This window comes from Anthonomus grandis, chromosome 22, assembly GCF_022605725.1.
Source record: "Anthonomus grandis grandis chromosome 22, icAntGran1.3, whole genome shotgun sequence".
In the NCBI taxonomy this organism is placed as follows: Eukaryota; Metazoa; Arthropoda; class Insecta; order Coleoptera; family Curculionidae; genus Anthonomus; species Anthonomus grandis.
This window is the reverse complement of record NC_065567.1, coordinates 28,649,754-28,670,665: the sequence shown is the minus strand read 5'-3', so window position 1 is coordinate 28,670,665 and position 20,912 is coordinate 28,649,754. Positions and strand designations below refer to the sequence as shown.

The 20,912-nt window shown below is 34.1% G+C and overlaps 3 protein-coding genes across 7 annotated transcripts; 2 read left to right on the top strand and 1 right to left on the bottom strand.

The window, feature by feature from the left end:
• Positions 1-9: 9 nt before the first annotated feature.
• Positions 10-8,690, bottom strand: LOC126748287 (dual specificity protein phosphatase CDC14C-like). Its single transcript, XM_050457407.1, has 7 exons — positions 8,463-8,690; positions 8,086-8,174; positions 3,712-4,506; positions 3,518-3,656; positions 3,191-3,460; positions 2,996-3,127; positions 10-2,411 (listed from the first exon to the last, which is right to left on the bottom strand). Exons 1-7 carry the CDS (start codon positions 8,471-8,473, stop codon positions 2,063-2,065), a joined length of 1,785 nt encoding a protein of 594 aa, XP_050313364.1. The 5' UTR covers positions 8,474-8,690; the 3' UTR covers positions 10-2,062.
• A 506-nt stretch (positions 8,691-9,196) lies between these two features.
• Positions 9,197-15,874, top strand: LOC126748516 (ubiquilin-1). Of its 5 annotated transcripts, none has more exons than XM_050457795.1 (7): positions 9,197-9,299; positions 10,053-10,337; positions 12,532-12,712; positions 12,765-13,277; positions 13,335-13,715; positions 13,789-14,000; positions 15,485-15,874. In XM_050457795.1, the coding sequence occupies exons 1-7, from the start codon at positions 9,297-9,299 to the stop codon at positions 15,689-15,691; spliced, it is 1,782 nt and encodes a 593-aa protein (XP_050313752.1). In that variant the 5' UTR covers positions 9,197-9,296; the 3' UTR covers positions 15,692-15,874. The 5 variants fall into 5 exon arrangements, with proteins under 5 accessions (XP_050313752.1, XP_050313754.1, XP_050313755.1 ...); XM_050457797.1 differs by lacking the exon at positions 9,197-9,299 and adding an exon at positions 9,768-9,924 and having other exon boundaries at positions 9,987-10,337; XM_050457798.1 differs by lacking the exon at positions 9,197-9,299 and adding an exon at positions 9,801-9,924.
• A 740-nt stretch (positions 15,875-16,614) lies between these two features.
• LOC126748518 (uncharacterized) lies at positions 16,615-20,910 on the top strand. Its single transcript, XM_050457802.1, has 5 exons — positions 16,615-16,919; positions 17,903-18,112; positions 19,134-19,725; positions 19,785-19,870; positions 20,270-20,910. The coding sequence occupies exons 2-5, from the start codon at positions 18,088-18,090 to the stop codon at positions 20,740-20,742; spliced, it is 1,176 nt and encodes a 391-aa protein (XP_050313759.1). The 5' UTR covers positions 16,615-16,919; positions 17,903-18,087; the 3' UTR covers positions 20,743-20,910.
• The last annotated feature ends 2 nt before the right edge of the window (positions 20,911-20,912 follow it).

The following is a 20,912-nucleotide window of genomic DNA, read 5'->3' as shown; positions in this document are numbered from 1 at the left end:
AAAAACATATACAAATTCCTGTTTTTTATTATTCTGTCACAACGTCATAATAGATAATTTATTGACAGTGAATTAGTTTATTTTAAATAGTGCTATATCTCTATCATAATCTAATATGGTTTGATTCTGTTCCTACTTATGTACGTCTTACATAATTTAAACTTTGTGCATTTATATAACAACATCTAGTTTCCAGAACGTCCTGCCTCGTACCTACACATCCATAACATCTACTAATATTATGAATTTTTTGAAATGCCTAGCTTAAAAAGATAATTTGAATTTCATTACAAAATACACAATATAAAAATATCTTAATCATCCAATTAACGAGGGTCTAAGGATCATAGAGTACAAATTACAAATCACCCAATGAATCATACCGGGCGACACAGGAAAAAAAGGGAACATTTGATAACTATTTTACTCTTCAAGATAAACAAATGAAATTTGGTATATTGGTGGAATAAATATAAGACCATCTTTTGACATATGAAGTGACACTGACTTTTTTTATTTTAAATGGGACCGATTTAAAAAATATTCATTTCAAATTATTGGGAAAAAGAAATCGCAGTTCAAAAGTGGTTGTTCCCAATAATGTGCTGTTTAAAAAAATTATATGATCTGGACATTTTAAATAGTAGTGTAAAAGATAAAACGCAATGAAAACTATTTTTCTGTGATTACTTGATTAAAAATTCAACGCATTTATGGCACCCAACACCCTGAATATGTCAAAACATGCTCTTATAACAATTCCATCGATATTCCAAATTTCATTTGTTTATCTTGAAGAATAAAATAGTCATCAAGTGTTCCCTTTTTCCTGTATCACCTGGTATATATATAATTTTTTACTCCCTACTAGAGGTGTAAAACATAAAACAATATTTTATGTTGACTCTACGATCATGCTATAAGACCCTTTATAAAATTTAAAGCGTTTCTGTCAGGCACTCCAAGAAATGTAAAAAATTTCCTATCAATATGTTTTAAATAGGATGAGCGATCTGATAACATAACAAGCAAGGAAATAAATGAGCAGCAATATTTGCTATGCATTATATAAAATTAATTTTTCTGTACATATGTTAACTATTTAAACCAAACAGATTGGTTATAACTATATTTAACTTCCATACAATTTACATTCAAACATTTGCAACAATCCCTCATAAATTTCTAAGCAGTATACTGAAATTTGAGGACCGCTTTTATAAGAAGTTATACAGGGTGTAAAATGATTGCTTTTTACTTGTATCATGGACAAGAAGCCCCCAAATTTCAGGATACGCTGTAGGTATTGATGACCCCATTTAATCCAGTCAAAATTTAGGGGTTTTGAGAAATAAAATCAAGTAAGATGAGCTTTAGGTACAAATCAAAGTCGTACATTGTATTAACTTGGGTGCCATATTGAATTGAAAGTTATATAATAAAGCCATATTTTAGCGAGTAAGCGTCTTTAAGACATGTCATTCGATCATATTGCCTATGGTTTCTGTATATGTGGTGTACCGTTTTTATCGAATGGTGTCGTTGCTTTGAAAAGTAAGTTGACCTTAAAATTGTATTGATTCGTACAAATGTATAATGTTTTTTCGTCCCATTTTGTGACTGACCTTTTTTATGACTTATTACGATTTGTATTTTAACGATGTTTGTCTCGTTCTAAAATGCTCCGTCCTGTGCTGATTTAATGTATCTTTTTAGTGTCTTAACCCCTGATGACGGCCGAAGGCGCAAGGCAGGAATTTTTAATTTTTTGAATACAAATAGTGTGTTTTATTTATTAATGAAACACAGCGTACAACTGATACACCCATTAATTTCACTCTGTTAGGCATCATTCGAGCGCAAAAATATGATGATGTAACGCCTAAGAGATCGTAAGTGGCTTACTCGCTAAAATATGTTTTAATTCTATGATTCAAGACGGCACCCCAGTAAAAGGTCGTTCTTATTTCCCAAAAACTATATTTTGGCAAGACATTATAGTTAACCTTAGCAGCTAAATAATAAAACAAAAACTTAAATGTATCAAGGAAAAAATTGCGTTTCAGATAGTTTTGTTATGTTTGACTGAGGGCAAGCACAGTTTCTCGGGTGGCGAGTGATCGCAAGTTCCGCACCTAAACCCCAAACCGACAACGTGCGACCGGCGGAGCACCTTCACGGACCTCGAGCTGGTGCATTTATCTTTTTCCAATGCTAGCGCCCTTTTTGTGCGCTTCACGTTCGTTTTCTCCTCCGATTTACAATGACCGTTTGTGAGAGGATTATTAGTGCGACCCTCGTTTATTTTAGGTGATCGGCAACCGTTCACTTGTAATTTGTTATCTTCACTGACTGCTCCGGCACTTTTTCTTGTCGCCAGTTTTTTTGGTGCCGGTTCCTTCGGTTCGGTTCTGTTGAAAAACGGACTGCTCAGTTTGTATGGTATTGCTCTATTGCAAATAAATCATACAATCTATTAAAGCATCGAATTCTTGTGGAAATATTGCAAGGCGATTTTCTAACTAAACAGCTGTGGCTACGCATAGTTCTACATAAGTAAATTTCTTAACTCGAGTCATGTGGAAGGGAACGGGGTGTAACTGAATAATCTCCACAAAAATTCTGATTTTATTTGCAATTAAAAACAAAATAAGCAAAGCTCAACAGACACCACAACTTCTAAAGGGAAATAACATAGCGAGAGAGTTGTGCATGGCTAAAAAAGGTGCTAAATCTCAAACTGCGAGTTAAGAAAAATAAAATAAACAACTAGTTTCGAACTCATTTATTCTGAGCCATTTAACGAAATACGCATATCGTGTTACCACAACTCATAAATTATTGTCTACATATTCAATATATGCAAAAAAACCGTTAAGTAAAAAAATACATTTGCATTTGTTACGAGATTACCTCCTATTCATGCAATACAAATTAAATATAAAAACTGAAAAACTAACTACATGCCATGCGGGGAAAAACCAATCAAACGAACCTTTTGGTTAACACCCGACTGCTACCAGTTCCCGATATTTTCGCGGGTGAACTTGAAACGATCTTCCCGCCCCTCAACACGGTCTGGTTTGAACTGGTGTTGCACACCTTCCTTACCTTCTCTCTTTCCACTCTGAAATGGAGAAAAAAAAATCTTAAAATGTCATTTGATGTTCGTTTAGCCCTCAGAACTTACGGGATAATCGGGACCGATTTGATTCTACTCCTTTGCGCCTTGATTTCATTCAGTTTATCCCCTTGGGTTTCTTTGATTTCCTCAAAATCCCCAGGGGAGTCGTTAATCTCCATGCAGTCCACTCTCTTCATTATCCCCATTACGTTATCCTGACTCTTTTTTCGTTTAATTTCGGAGAGGCTGTAAATGCCCACCGGGCACTTTTGAGGGCCAGTGATCCCGTGCTTCTTACGGTAAATCTCACCTGCTTCCCAGAGTTGCTTTTGTTTACTAAAAAAATTTCTTTCTTTCACAATTTCTTAGACTTAAAATAATAATTATTATTACTCTTTTAGCCAAGTTTGCTGATGACCAATAATGGACCCTGGCCTACATATTCGAATCCATGCAATACACTCTTCAGCTGTAAACTTCCAATGCTTCATAATGTAACAAGCGATTAGAGAGCCTGTTCTGCCCAGCCCGGCTAAAATTAAAAAACAAAACCTAAATATCTGCTGTATAGTAAAAAAATTATATACCTTTGCAATGAACAGCAATGGCACCTTTAGCATTTTCACAAATGCTTATAAAATTTTGTAAAATTCGATCACTGGGAGTCCCTCCATCTTCAAAATATAAATCTTTATGGTCAAATCCCGCTTGTATAAACTTATTTGCATCATACGCCTTCCTATTGAGGCGTATAATGGTGGTTACTTTATGCCTTCTAAAGTATGGAAAATAAGTTTCTGGTGAATGTATTGGGTATCCATAGCTGGAGATCTTGGGCCGGTTTTGAGGCCCACAAAAAGCAATAAACTTATCAGGAACAATCCAGTTGAAGTCTCCATGTTCAACACGCTCATAGTGTTCATATTCCAGATAATCGAAGTTGTTAAAATTGAAGAACCCAAAATGGTAACTTTTCTGAATACCTTTCAGGCAATCGATCAGTGATAGCGTATAAGGCTCTCCCACTGAGGCATCTCTGAATTCAGAATAATCCTTCTGCGACCCTTGGTTTAATATTTCAAAGGCCTTCTGTGGATCCATATCTAAATATATCACTGCATATGCCCCAATCAAAAAAGCAGCATTCACTCGCTTATGCAAGTCTGGTCCAGTGCAATGGACGATCTTTTTGTTGGACAACGCTGGGTTGTTCAGTTTCCTTTTGAGTTTTACCGAATAATGGTATAGCATGGCCAAATTGAGTGGGCCAAAATCAAAATAAAAACTGTCATAGCTTAATTCACTATCTATAGAGAAGTAGTGGACTGTTGAAGTGGATTTTGGTTTGATTGCTGTGTTGAGAGACACAAAGAAAAGCCGTCCTGGAAAGTACAAAAATGTGTCAGTAAAACAATGATACATTAGGATTTATATTAATTTAGTTGCTCGAGTGTTACTCATGAATTTCACAATAATGGAACTATTGTTTACAATGATTAATTGTCTGCTAATTTTATTGAGTGATTGAAATTTTAACTGGGCTTAAATAGCTTTTTTTTTGTTAATGGTAAAAAGTTAATTGAAATAAAAACTTCAGCTTGTCATATTATTAGGATGACAAGAGAAAATTGCTATACAAAAAAAAATCTATTCCACCTGAAAAACAACCCCATTGCATTACTGAACCTCGTCCATGCATTTCATATATTGGGCAAGTACAGGCTTAATTGCTATGTAATATATCATAACCAAAAAAAAATCTTAAATTAAGTCAGAAAGTATTGAACAGCAATTCCTACACCAAATCAATTAATTTTAGGAGTAGCTTATAATTTCATATATAAAGGCCTAGGTAAATTCTTGTACAGTATGGATTTCTAATTTTCAATCAAAAACATTCCGCACAATAACAAAGCCTACAGATAGGAACTAAAGAATCTTAATTATAAACATTATAATAACAAATAAATTATTATACATTATTAAACTACAGATCTGTATTGCAACTAAGATAATAATTAATGGAAATTGATCAGCACACTTCATGTGCCTACCACTTTGTTTGCTGCAACTCAATGACATATTTTGTTCATCCTGCCTAAAGTATTAAATATACTTCCAAAGGAAATAAAACATGCTAGCAATTACATGAAAATTAAAAATAAGAGTGATCTATGGTAGTACAATAATTTTTTTTAAAAAATCTGTAATATCATAATTTAATTTTGTATCTTTCCCTAGTTTATTATTACTGTACATACATGTTTGTTTATTTATTAATTAGTTATGGAATGATTTTAACTTAAGCATGTTGTACAGTGACAGACCCTTGTTGAAGAAGCCAAAAGGAGTTGAAGACTTTTTATAGTGTTTACATAAAACTTGTGTGGTTCCTCTGTTTGAGAGGTTCATGCAAGCTGGTTTTTTTAAGAATTAAAATTATGACACTTCCTTGTTTATTTATTCTTGACAGTGTAGTCAGTGTATTTATTCTTGACAGTGTCTTGAAGTATCGGCATTAATTGTGCAGGCAGACCATCTTACTTGACAGTACCAAATATTCCTCTACCTACTAATAAGCAATTAAAGAGATGATTTATTTATGATGCAAAGAAAATGTACAACCACTTAGCTTGTGAAATTTGGAAGAAATTCCAATTGGAATGTTAAAAACTTTTAGTTAGCAAGGCATATTATAATCTGGAGGAATATTTTAGTAATCAACTTACATAATCATAAGCTTTATTTCCAACAGGTTACATATACCCAGTTACAGGAGGATCAATTAAATATATAAATGTACAAGTACGAATGCATGAACTGTATTAGATTCATGCAACTAAACTATAAAAGAATTGCTATATAATAAAAAAATATTGTGAGTTTGAAAAAAATAAATAATAAAAAATCAACACTAAATTAGGATAAGAATCAAGAATTCATTTAAATCAAAAGAGGAGAAAAAAATGTTATTAAGTTTTAAATGTGTTAAAGTTTTGACACATAAAGTGAATAGGACTCTAGTACACAATGTTGGACCTGGTTGTGTCCAAGTTAAAAGCTGGTCACTGTCTAGATCCTGAGCATGGTATATGAAAGCAAATCCTTTGCAAAAGGGATGGGCAGTCAATTTTATGGTTAAGTAAGTTAAACAAGAATTTCACCAAATGCATTTCTCCCCTCTTCGCAAATGACCGTTCAGTATATCTAGAGAGCAGCAGGTTATGGTCAAAACCCCTTGGAGGATAGACTCCATCATCCTTAAATGCCAAACATTTAAGGAATCGCTGTTGGACTGATTCTAATAGGTGAATGTGCTGGTTGTAAATGGGAGACCAAATGAGGAAGCTGTATTCCAGCCTGGATCTAACAAATGCATAGTAGAGAGTTTTGGCAGTGGCCGTGTTCGGAAAAAGTTTGCAATTTCTAATAATAAAGCACAGCATGCGAGTAGCTCCAGAAACAGTATCTTCAATGTGAGGGATAAAAGAAAATTTTTGGTCAAAGGTGACTCCAAGATCCTTAAAACAGGTAGACCTTGCCAGAGACTCTCCATTAACTGAGTAATTAAGGACAACTGGACTTTTGATTCGAAAGTAGCTGGCCACATTACACTTGGAAACATTAAGGTTAAGCCAGTTCAAAGTGCACCAATGGTGTACAGTATTGATGTTCTCATGCAGTTGACCACAATCTGCTATAGAGTCAATCCTATGGAAAAGCTTTAGGTCATCAGCATATGCTAACCGAGAGCAATTGAGGGTGGAGATCAAGTCATTAGCGAAAACGTTAAAGAGAAGGGGACCCAAGTTAGAGCCCTGAGGAACTCCAGAGGTGGGTAAAAAACAAGTAGATTTAAAGCCTTCAACCACTACAAACTAGAGCTTTATCAAGTGATCGGAGAATCCAAACTGGCGTTCAAGCTTATTTAATAGGATGAAGTGGTCAATCTCGTCAAAAGCCTTTTGAAAGTCTGTGTAAATAACATAGATTTGACCTCTATCATTAAGTGCTTTGCACACAAACTGAGAGAAGAATGCTAGGTTTGTAGTACATGAGCGGCCAGAAACAAAGCCATGTTGATCGTTGGCCAGCATGGACTTAACCTTGGGAAAAATTAATTTATAAAGAGCCAACTCGAATAACTTTGAGAAATTGCACAGAATGGATATAGGGTGGTAATTCTCTATTGTTACATCAAGGTCATGTAGTATATTATAACTTATTTGTTAGTGGTTCATATTTACTACAATTTAAAATAGTTTGCATAGATCTGTTTTGAAGTACTTGCAATTTATTTATATCTGTTTTGTTACTGAAATAAAGCAGTGATCCTCAGAATAATTATTTAAATTAAACTGATTATTTAATAGAAATCCAAGGTTCTTTACTTTGTCATTAAATTCATTTTAATACCAACATTGTTTGTGATGTTCTCTTTATCGGTTTTTGACCAAATATTAACAAATTTTACTTTAAGTTTTACTTTGTTGACAGACCCCCATGAATAATCTATCTTTAATTCCCCCTTAAGGGTTATCGAAAGGACCTCATGGGTAAATTGATGCATTTGCCGAAGCATTAAGATGTTAAGTCATTGATATACAAGGCAAACAACAGTGGTCCAAGGACACTTCCCTGTGGAACCCCAGCAAGAACATTACTACATTTGATGATTCTATCTATCTCAGATAAGTAAGATTTAAAAAAGGATGAGCGAGACTATTCCATTAATATCTAAAATTTTTTTCCAACATATTCTTTGAGTGTACAATATTTCTAAGGTGTTTAGTGCATCATAGAGTTATAGATTTACAATTGAAATATGGTTTTCAAGAAAACTGTCAATAGATTTCTTAATGAGAAGTAATTCTAGTATGACACTGCTATTTACACATCACCTTACAAATATTCAAATGAGTTTTTTCCCAATGAATAATAAATTTACAGTAATCGCTTACCTTTAACAAATTCAGAGGCATTAAGCAGGACATTATCGAACAGGTTCTCCATTTCTCCCAAGTCTTCTCTTCTCCTTTTTAAAGGTGAGCTTAAACAACAGTAAATAGAAACGAGATTATTTATTAGCACGCCAATAATATGCAGTTATTAAATCATTTAACATTCCCAAAACCATTTTATGTAGGAGGTTTAAATTGTGTAGGCATATATTATTATAGTGTAATCATATAAGAACCAACACAAGCGTCCTGATTCGTCGGTTCCCGATCGGAAAATCATTAGGTGCGTCTTAATAACCGCATAAATAAACAAACAGATTTGTTTAACAATAAATTCGGGAAGGCTTTTAGGGCCTGGTAAACAATATTCAACTTACATTCTAAACATGATAATATTTGCGTCGTGTCATAATTTTTCTTAAGCTGCCAGATTAACACCTAAAAAAGCCGTAACTTGTTGAGATTTTAATAGAAACAACGCGAAACCAATTAGTGCATTGATGTTTCGGCCGAATGAAACGGTTGGATCACCAGTAAACAATTTATTAACTTTTTACAATCGTTTATTTGTTTTCACTCACCCTTCAGAAAAACTGTTGACGGTTAAGTCTGGCGGCTGCGTTTTAATGCTCGGGATTATTGCTTCGTTCGCCGCGAGATGTCGCTAAATGTCCTGAGGGCAGCAGATATCTAATTATAATTATAATGATATGTCTAATTTATTCAAATTGTCTTATTATTTATAATTGTAGCTTTAGAAAATTTTAAACTATTATACAACATTTACCCCCACTTTTATAACATATTTTTGCCCCTTGACACATTCATCAAGAAGGCTGGTTTTAATCCAAACAAAACACGGAGAAGTAAAAAAGCGGCAAATGGCACCGTGTTGCCAAATTGCTCGAAAATATTTTGCCTCTTTTAAAGGAATATATGCAAAAAAATGCGTATTTATTCTTGTCAGCATGTATTAAATTACTCCTTTTATACATATAAATGCAATAAGCTTTTCTAGTTAAATACATTCCCAAGGAAACTAGCCCGTAAGTTATACCCATTTAAATTACCCGCCAAAATTGTTGCGGCGGTTACAAATTGGCAAGTGCGCTAATTAGTAATTAGTAGTCGCACTAGTCGCGCGTCTTGAGCGTCCGCTGATCTTGATTTTAATAATTTTGTGGTAAAAAGTGTGAATTAAATACCAAAAGATGGTAAGTTTAACATTAAATAGTCCCATTTACCTGTACAAGCGTTTGCACAAAAATATTTAGGTGTATTCCAATATTTAGGAGCATCCCGGCATAAGCGGCATGAAGCCCTGCCGCTTGTGCGGTCGTCAGCCTAAAATTTATGCTTATCGTCTTTATGGGATATTCAAAACGTTTTTCACTTTAATATAAACGTTTTTCTGATTCTATTTAACGCATTTATTGAGTTTGAAATATATTTAAACATATTTTAAAGGTTAGCGCTCCATTTTGTCTGTTGCTAGGCGTTTGCGCCGTTGGGTGCTTTTGACCACCATCTTTAGATTTCGATAAACGTGACTCAAGGTCACTGCCTTGACTGGGGCAGTCGTTCAAAATGGATTCTTATTGATTTTTTTTAAGCCAAATTAAAATATTTTCCTTTACATGCAGTATAATAGGAAATAAGAATATTTCCGTTGCTTTTCACGATATTCCGTGACCTTGTGGTTTAATTGTGGCCGCCATTTTATGATTTAGCCCGTATGACGCTATTGACAAGTGACAGCGGGATGATTTGATTAATTTGTAAAGAATTGCGTTTTCCTCCCAAATGGGTATTAAGTACGTGTCCTAGCAACTTTTATAAGTAAGTCCTTTATTAATCATTCAATTAATGACAAGCAGAAATTTGCGAGTTTTATCCGATAGGCAATAAATAGAGTAGCCGACGCTCATACAGGACTGTAGCGAGAATAACCTGGGTAGTCCTTTCAGAAAAAAATGGCTGACGATGTCCCGGTCGATAAAGAACCCGAGACAAACACATCAGAAGAAAACCAGAACAGCAATGCTGGGGCCGAGACGGCGGACGCCGCCGCCCCCACAGCCGGTGTAGGGTCACCCTTACAGCCCCAGCCCCAATCACCACAAGCACAAGAAGCTCCCGCTGGGGCTTCTGCACTTCCACAACCTGAACCGAAGAAGCTCATCAAGGTTCACGTTAAGACCCCCAAAGAAAAAGAATCATTCCAGATTAACGACGATTTAAATGTTAAAGAGGTAAGTTAGTTTGCTTGTTTGATTTTTTTTAAAGCGATTTGTTTGTTTGCTATTGTCTTTTTTGGTAGTTAGGTACTCGCCCAGTAACAGTTTGAGTATTGAAAAGTTTTTTAATACTTAGGCTTTATTATTTGTTTATTTAATATGTTTATTAACAGCTATGACATCGTTACGACAGCAACTTACCGATACTAACTAGAAAACTTATATGCAAAGAAATTGTGCAAAATATCATCAAATTAAAAAATTCTTTAACAGAGTAATAGGTCTTACAAGCGAGCAATCTCTTTAACTGCCTTTTGAAGATTCTAGGCAAAGTTGTGTTTTTAATATAATTAAGAAGGCGAGACGACTAAAGATAGAAATACTGTCATAAAAAATAAATTATTTTGTTGAAAATTAAGTAGGCCAAAGAGGGTCTAAAATAGTCTGATTCCTGCTCGGATGCCAGGTATTCCTGATCATGAGCTTTGCTCTGTACCTATGAAGGCTCACTGCAAAGCTTGAAGCAACTCCTTGGCGGGTTTTCATAATTTTCTATTCTCAATAAAATGTGTATAGAAATTGGAAAAATTGGATCTCTTAAAAACTCTAAAATTTTCCAAATTTGGCAAAAAATTGTAAGAAATTCCAGTGTCCTGATGTTTATAAATGATGTCATACTTTTTAGAAGTATTGAGTCTTTCGATGATGCTGCTCTCCTACTAGAGGATCTTCAATAATTTTTTAATTGCTAAGATTTTAACAGGAACTTATTACACATTACTTTTTCAAGGCAGAAAAAACCTATAAATTCAATTTACTCAATAAATTATCTTTCAATTGGCTCTAAAACAGAAGTTTTAGACTTGGATATGGATCTGGATGGATTCAAAATTATCATGTAAAAAATAGGGGAATGAAGGTGCTTGGTTTCACTCAGAGATCAATTGATAGCTTGTCTATGTTTACTTTGAAAATGCTTTTGTACTTCCTGGTTCAACCAATCTTGGAGTATTGGTCAGTTTTTTGGTTCCTATCTTCAGCTCATAAAGCAGCTGTAAAAGTCCAAAATAAATTGTCCAGAATTGCTGCATTTAGAAGTGAATATCATAGGCATGATTATAATTATTGCCAGGTGAGGGATAGAATAGTACTATATTTATGTTTTTTACACAAAATAATAAATGCTTCTATAGACTGTCCTTGGTTGTTGCCACTTTTTAAACATAGAATTCCTTTCTGAAATATCAGACAGTTTTGTAATACCATTTCACAGCAATAATTTAATGATTACAATGTAAATGGACTGTTGATAAATATATAAATAAAGAAGAGTGTAAGTGGTCCTGCTGAAAATAATCACTTTTAAAGGGTCTATATAAAAAACATACTTGAGAACATTATCTGTTTTATTTTGATGCACAAATCTAATGTTATAGACTAAAAATTTCTTAATCAGTGAGCAATTTGTTAAAATAAATTCCTTGTTTCATTTTACTTTGCATTTAAGGTCATTCACATAATAATTAAAAGCCTACTGACAATGTTATCTTTTTCACATAGTTGAATTTCAATGTAAGATTAGAAGCCTATTTTGAAATGTCATTTATTGTTATGGTATTGTTTTTTTTAAATAAATACAAAATTTAGAGTAAAGGTCTCAGTGTGAACTTTTAGTCAAACTGAAAGTTTAATAAACATTGCAATGCAGTAACAATAAAGGGACTTACAATTAGGAACATAAAGCATTTTAAATAGTACAGTCAGTTTGTATAAATCCTTGGTGAAACCCAATGCTTCTGTCATATGGGCACCACAGGCAAGTGTTAAGATAGAGCTTATTAAAAAGATTTTTGTGGTACTTGTTTAGTAAAAAGAATAATGCTTATCCCTACTTGGTGTCTTACCTTAAAAGCATTCTTGAGAGATTTGAATCTGCAGCAAAGAAAAAAATGCAATCAGTTTTGTTTATATACAAATAGCATCAGATACACTAATTAATTAAGATCAATTTAAGGTTAAATTACAGAGGGTTATTTTAGGTCAGTGAATTTGATTGCTCTCTAACAAAATAATACATTTATATGCTATGTAAAATGTGTGTTGGAAATAAATTAAATTTAAAAAAAAAAAAAAACTTTTTAGCTGCATATTGTGAAAACTCTTATTTTTCTTGCTCAAAATGTTCATGCATATAAATTGAATCTTGTAGTTTAAAGACCTGATCGCCCCCAAATTTAATGCTGAGCCTGAACAGTTGTGCCTCATCTTTGCGGGTAAAATAATGAAAGATGCAGATAATCTGCAGACTCACAACATAAAGGATGGCTTAACTATTCACTTAGTTATCCGAGCAGCACCACAGAACCCAGAGGCTGCACAACGACCGCCAGGTTTGCTTTTCTAATCATAACATATTTTATATTTATATTCCCTTTCCTGTAGCTGATATTGGAGCCACACCATTTAATTTGGGAAGCTTGGGTGGTTTAGTAGGATTGGAGGGACTAGGTTTGGGTGCATCTAGTTTCACTGAGATCCAAAACAGAATGCAAAGTGAACTGTTGACCAACCCAGATATGCTGAGGAACCTATTGGACAATCCTTTTGTACAAAGGTTAATGAACGATCCAGATAACATGAGGACCCTGCTAAACAGGAATCCACAAATGCAAGACTTGATGGAAAGAAACCCAGAAATCAGCCACATGTTAAACAATCCAGAATTGCTTAGGCAGACCATGGAGTTGGCAAGAAATCCTTCAATGTTGCAAGAGCTGATGAGAAGCCATGATAGGGCTATGAGCAACTTAGAAAGCATTCCTGGAGGATACAATGCCTTGCATAGGATGTACAGGGATATTCAAGAGCCCATGTTATCAGCTGCCTCAGAACAGTTTCTGCAGAATCCATTTTCTGGATTGATGGATAACACACAAGTAAACAATCCACAGCAGGGTAAGATATGTCTGGGATTAATGTTGACATGCTCTAAAAGGGTAATTTCATTTTAAGGCTCAGAAAACAGAGATCCACTACCAAACCCGTGGAGTAGGGGAGCAGGTGGAAGCGCACCGCCAGCGACTAGCCCAGGGCCAAATGTAATCAACAATCCCCCGATGGCAAGTTTGTTACAGCAGATGGCTGAGAACCCATCCTACGTTCAAAGTATGTTCGACGCCCCTTATACTAGATCAGTTTTGGAGGCACTTGCAGCTGACCCACAAATGGCCAGCAATCTTCTATCTGAAAGTCCCTTTTTCGTAGGCAACCCACAGCTCCAGGAGCAGATGAGAGGCATGATGCCCCAACTATTACAGCAACTGCAGAACCCAGAGATTCAAAACCTTATGGGCAATCCACAGGCTCTTAATGCCATCATGCAGATTCAACGAGGTTAGCAGATGACATTTTTGGTGATTTTGCTGTTTAAAGCAGAGGATTAATGCGTTATTTTTTTTTGGTGTAGGAATGGAAACCTTAAGACAGACAGCGCCGTCGTTTATCAACACATTTGCAGTACCATCTAACGCGACGCCCACTACTGGAGCTGCTGCTAATGCCACCACTACCTCTCCAGCGGCAAATACTACTGCATCTGCAGCCCCTGAAGGTGCAACGGGTCCTGCTTCTGCACCCCTTGCTGGGGCAGCCGGATCTGCTGGAGATCCGTTCTCTGAAGTAAGTACTCTCTGTTAGTTCTTTTAAAAAAACCTTTGAAAACTGGGAAATTGAGTATTTTCAGCTGTTGAGCTACGATAGTATTACCAAATAATGATACCAGGTTTATCAATTTACTAAATTATTGCATAACATGTATTTAAAATATTCAGAGATCAGAGGGACACAAAGTCAACGGTCTCAGATTATGTTTATTTTTTAAAAGGAATTATTACACATATTTCGCCCTAAAGCATCATCAGATCAGTAAAACTATCTTTTATTTAGCTTTGAAACCGGATATAATGTGAATGTCAGCAATATTTTATTTATTTATTGTTGTCTTTTATTTTAACTTAATTTTTGTAGTGTTAAATGAATAGTTTTACCTATCTGATGATGCCTTAGAGTGAAACACGTGTAATAGTTTCTTAAAAATAAACCTAATATGAGACCATTGACTTTGCATACCTTCAATCTATAAATGTGTATTAAGAAGTCACTTTAATAGTAAAATGGACTACTTTTTTGAATGTATTTTAAAGTAATTAGTTTATTAACTCACATCTAAATATGAAACATACACCTGTGTGCGTTATTGAGCATCATTAATTTTAATAATCTAAATCTGCAATATTTAGCCTAAAATTCAAAAAACACCACAGAAAAACATGCTCCACTTTCTCCATCTACCAGGGTATTTTTTTTTTTCAGTAGTTGTATATCAACTTAATATCTGATAATTTTAATAGTCATTAGAAAAGGACGAAAATGTATGAAAATTAGTATCAACATATTTATAAAAAAGGTTTTTTAATTAAATTATTTTCTATCCTACAAAAGTCATGAGAATGTGTGCTGTTATATTGCTTGTTTCTTCAGTGAATAGATGGTTAATAGGGAAGAATTGGTTTTTTGTGTACTGTTTGACAAAAAACTCCCTAGACTAAAATTTCATAGTGTAAAATGGATTCTGTCAGTGGTTGATATAAATTCATTTAAATTTATAAATGTTCTTTTAATATAGAATTTTTTTGGCCAAATATTCGATGTGAATATGCCATTTTTAGGTTAGGATCAACATATAGACGTCTATATTTTCCTTCAGAGGTTTTCTTTATTTGATTATCATTGTCATTTAAAAAAATGTGAAAATTTTGGCCTATTTACCTCTGTAAGAGAAAATGAGATGTAATTTGTTTTTCTTTACTTTTAGGCATAATTATTCATTCCTATCCAACCAATTTTTTACCCTATTTAAACTCTTTACAGCATATTGCTTTGTCTGATTCTAATTTTTATCATAAACAATGCCATGCCTTTGACATGTGTTTATTGTGCCATTGTTAATTTCAATTTTAAGAAGAGAGTTACAGAAAGTACTCGATTTTGTTTTTAAATAAGTGAAAAACAAAATTAGGTTAAATACTGTTCCTTATGGTACCCCTTTTTGAACAAATCTTTCTTTACTTAGAATATTATTAACTATTAATTTTTTTTTTTAGTTTATGGCCAGGATGGTGGCTGGGATGAGCAGCAGGACTGATCAATCTTTGCCCCCAGAGCAAAGATACCAGCAGCAACTGGAACAGCTCACCGCAATGGGCTTCTTGAATCGCGAAGCGAATCTACAAGCCCTCATCTCCACTTTCGGAGACATAAATGCGGCTGTGGAGAAGCTGTTGGCCCTTGGCCAACTTTCCATGAGTTAACCTTATTTTTAACGAGTTATTTTTGCATCATGTATGCTTTTGAGATTTGACGATCACTTGGTCTCATTTCTCCTATTTAAGACGTTAGCAACTTGTTGTTTTTTTTGTATAAGTTCTCCCACCAGTGTTTGTTGAGTAACGAGACCAAGTTTCGTTCAACCAATAAAAAAAAGTTTATTATTAGTCGCTATAGGGGTTTGAGTTTATCTTGTTTACTACGGTTATAGGCATTTTGAATAATATGATAACGATGTAAATATGTCTGAAACATATTTTTAAAGTTATTAGTAAGCAGTTTTTAGCGTTCACGGTAGCTGACTCGCGACCAATCGTCAGATTTATGTTCTGACTTAACGAATATTGAAATTTTCGACGGCGGTTCGTTACGGGTCAGTTCAATCATATAAATCTTATTATTTAAAATTGCATACAGTTTTGGTGGTTTTCTAGTTCATAACTTTTTTATCTGCGACAGTGTTGGTTGGTGCCTAAATACCTTTTGTTAGCTGGTGGAAAAAACTGTAATATATGTATGAAAAAAAAATTGTTGTTTTTTTTTGTCTTTCCTGAAAGATTGGGAGTGCGTGACTACGATAAGGGTACTCCCTATTTAAAAAAAAATGTTATCTATTAAAACTAATAACCGCCCACCAATAAATTCTTGCCCAATTTTGTGGGTGCGGCAAAGGCAAGCGATTAAAGCACAAGAATCGAACCGAGAAGGAAGATAATGAGATCTACCTATCTTATCTATTCTTCTCGTCGTCCTTCCCTCATGGTGCATTCTTGAAATCGTCGAAAAACAGGTACCTTTCTACTCTATACCTAGACTAACCCGTTGACCGGTAAAACGAACCGAAGATTGAACGTTTCTGCGCACCGCACGAGCAACGGTGAACTGCCGCCATAAAAATGATGTGAATTCATTTTTAGTTCTTCTGAAGAGAACGAACATGAACGGGTGGGTAGGTGACATTCAATACTATACTACAATCTGATATGGCCTTTTACCGTATACTACTAGTTTTTTTAAAGACGGTTTTTTGTAGCATTTGTGCAGTTTCTTCGATCGTGAGTGCCTAATTTAACGGGTAGTTTTCTGGTTTGTTTGTGTGTGTGTTAATTCGGCTTACCACGTCAGTTGAATTTTTTCTTCTTAAAGTTCAAACTGGATGGTGCAAAATAAAAACAAACTGTCGGTTATGTAGGTACTTTAGTGCTGGTGCAGGTATGATCTATAGAAAGATTTTAATTATTGAATTTAGGAGGCACATTCGCCATTAATAATTAATCCTTTGGTTAATATATCTTCTTTAAATGGTTATTGAGCTGCCACAACAGAAATTAAAATAGTTGTTTTTATTAAGCTTCATCAACTAAATTGTTTACTTATATGAATTGTTATCAAAAGTGGCTTTACAAATTCTTTATTTAAATATCATTTATATCTATGTACATACAACCTATATGTAATAAAATAAATAATTCGCTTAGTGTTATCTACACTAAGGTGAGCAAAAACCATGTTCTTCAATTAGTATATAATTAAATAAAGGAGAAAGGAATAAAGACTGCTATCGCTTTAATTAATTAATTTGATAAATAATGTATTACTTAACTTTCCCTGCTCAGTGTAAAATGTTATAGTAAAGCTTCTTGTAAATAAATGAATTATTTACATGAACTCCTCTACCCCATATATGTTGTGAGTATATAATGTACCCACAATAGTAAAACCTGTAATACACCCTTAATATGAACACCTGCATGCACCTGTGAAAGTTCACCCTATGCCCATATAGAACATCTGCCAGGCAATGTGCTATAGCAGATCAGAATTAACTTTTATTTTTAGTTACATTGTCAATCTTTTAAAAATTCAAAGCAGGATATGCCTGTAATCGTTAATGAATTTAATTTCTCACATGTTTTTAACACGAAAACCCCGAATAAATAAACATTTTTAACCCATATTCAGACCTGTTTATTTACTCAATATAATCTTTTTTCACCAGAGAGGCCAAACATAATATCCTCTAAAATTCATTACATAAAATCGTATGGACATTTACGTTATGCCCGCGGTTCTCATTCATTATGATAATTGACTATAAATTGATTCATATTGAATAATTCTATATGGCTAAAAGTTGATTACCTTGCGTAAAATATTTTAACATCTATATTTAGTCAATGTTGATTTTTTTTTAGCCTATAGTGAAGGAAATTGAGAAGGATGCCAATAAAAACCGGCCAGAAGCGAATTCCACCAACACAATCAAATCAACAATGAGGATAGAACATGTGGTTGATATACACGAGCGATCACCATCACTCATTTAAATTGATTTTTCAACGGTATAACGGACAAATGAGAGACAGACGTAAAAAGCAAAATGTTGAAGCATATTTCAAATGGAGGTAATCTTTAATCTAATTCTCTCAATTTAATAATAATAATAATAATAATAGTCTTTTATTATAATACCGCAAAATATAATAAAGTATAAACAGAAGAGTAAGATTAATAATTATGGTGGCGAAGTCTAGCTACAGTAGCTATTCACACTTAACCACCAAAGAGTATATATGCATCAGTTGTTTGGTCCCTATTTTTAATTTCACTTATTTATGTATTTTCACAACAGTTTTACTACAATTAAAAAAAAGATATAGAAGCTTATATAAGCTGTATGAAATTTTCTCATTAAAGAACATAATATAAAATCCTAAAAGTAAGAATAAAAGAAATAAGGAGGACTGTTAGAATAATAGGACTGCAGTAATTATGTTACAAAAATTTAGGAATAGTAAAGACAGTAAAAGTTTCCGTATTTAATGTATCCGCCACGAATTCTTTTACAGAGTAATATGCCTTTTTTATCAACAGAGCCATTATTACATTTTTTGAATTTTCTGATATTTAAATTTTTATAGCTGCATTTAAGTTTTTTTGAATGAAGCTGAATTGATGCCTAGGACATAAAATTAAATTTTGAGTTTGCAAATGTAAACTATTCTTTGTTTTTATATATGAACATAAGACATTCCAGTATATATAATTACAGTACATTTAAGAGTTTAAACTGCTTAAAAAGGGACCTTAAAGATACCTATCATTATAATTGAATACTTAGCATATTTTTGAGTTTTAACACCCCAGAACAGAATACTATTTAAGGCGAGATTCCAAACATATATAGTATATACAGTTTTCAATATGCAAGTTTTATACCAGTATTTGTTTCATTCTAAGAATTCTTGAGCAGTAACATATTTCAACTAATTTTTCATTGAGGTTGCAAGACTAACTAAAATTTAAAAAAAAATTAATACAATTTAATGTTATTGGAATAAAATAAATTGTTTAACCTTTCCTTAAACAATCTTGAAAACCTTGAAATTAAACATTATTTATGTCCTCAATTTTGTTTTCTCTAAGGTGTCGCAAGCCGAGGCTCCCGTCCAGATAGCTCCATAATAATGGAACTGAGGGAGCAACAGCCTCAAAGGTACAGATCTCCAAACGCCAACAGTTCCAGGCTGTCCATGCAGCAGTACCCCCTAAACGCGTCGCACCTCCACAACACCAACCTGGACAACTCCAAACACTCGATCTACAGCAACACGGCGATGCTACAGCCCGAAATAAAACTGCTCAACGGAGGCCTGAACATATCCAGACCGGGAAACCAAAGTGCCGTGAACAAGTTTATATCGAAAACGAAGGAAGTCGGGGTGAAAGAGATGCTGGTTAGCTTGGGACTGTTGTGTTTGGTTAGTCTGCTCTTGGCTCTGTTGTCTCTGATTTTTTTGTTGAAAATATCCCCGGTTACTGCCAATGATATTAGAGACCTGTTGAGGACTGAGCATCTGACAGTCATCACTGCTGAGGAGTATGTGGTTGTTTATGAAGTCACGCTCGCTTTGTGTGCCTTGACGTTATCCCTGAATTTGTGCTGCCTGTTGGTTTGCGCTATACAGTTTCTGTTTGCTGTTAAATTAGTTAAAAGTCCACATGGTGGAAGGGACAGGTAATAAGAGGGAGTGAGACTGTAAAGATATTTTTGGAGTAATGAGTTTTTTTTTGCAGGACCAATGAGTATCTTCAGAAGTCTTCTGTTAGCAGAGTATGCGCTGTAGGAGGGTTCTTCATTTCTATACCAGTATTTCTTACAGGTAAATATATACTTTTTTTACAACCCACAACGTACTTCGTTCGTTTTTGCTTGTAATAAGTTTCTCTTTCACGTTTCCTCTATGCTTAATACTTAATGTTATCTAGGGTTTGTGTTTAGTTTGTTCTTTTATTTTATGCATCTTTATATTTCTACTTTTGTCAAGTACTTCAATTATTATCTTGTAGACTTCGTCGGAATTACATCACCTTTTTCTAATACATTATCCTAGCCTTGTTCTTAACATGTTACCAAACTCTTTTTCGTTAATTTTTTAGTAACAGCAGTTCCTGTTTTACTTATGCCGTTATTTCCTATTTGATCCATTTGCAAATTAAACAATATGATACTGAGACTGGTAAAACTGTTTCGATCAATTCAAATTTATTTTCTATTACAGGTATTATTCTTTACACCTTCATTCAATTCCACTCGACCCCAGCTATAGTAACTAGCGTATTCATCGGTCTAGGTATCATCTTCTGTGGCTGTGCTATGGTGCACAACGTTTTCATTTGGCAAAGAGAAAAAACGAACGCTGTCAAAGAGATGGCGTTGCAACACGATACAACTCAGCTACACCACAACTCGTTCCATAGCATCGTTTCGCAACCGTTGCAGAATAATTTGAGCCAGAGCCACATTAGTACGCTTAACCACAGTTTTGGCCATCCGTTGGCCAGCATACATAGTAATGGACCATATATAATACGTCCCTCGACAACTACACCCCCTATAGGGGAGAATTTGAATATTAGTAAACATCCCAGGGAAGCTAGTGGGAGCGTTAGCCCTGGAATGCCGGGAAATGGTATTGATATTAGTAGTGTTGCCACGACGAACAGTCCTCACGAATTGTCTACTCTTGTATAAAAAATTCTGCACCGTCTTAATTTTGCTCTGACTTGCCAAATATAAGTGTAAATATAGAAGATATTTTAGTTTATTTTTGTGTATGTAATTTAAGTATGTATTTAAACAAATATTTAAATTACACTTGTTATTTTTTAAATGTATTATATTATTTTTTATTCACAAAAATG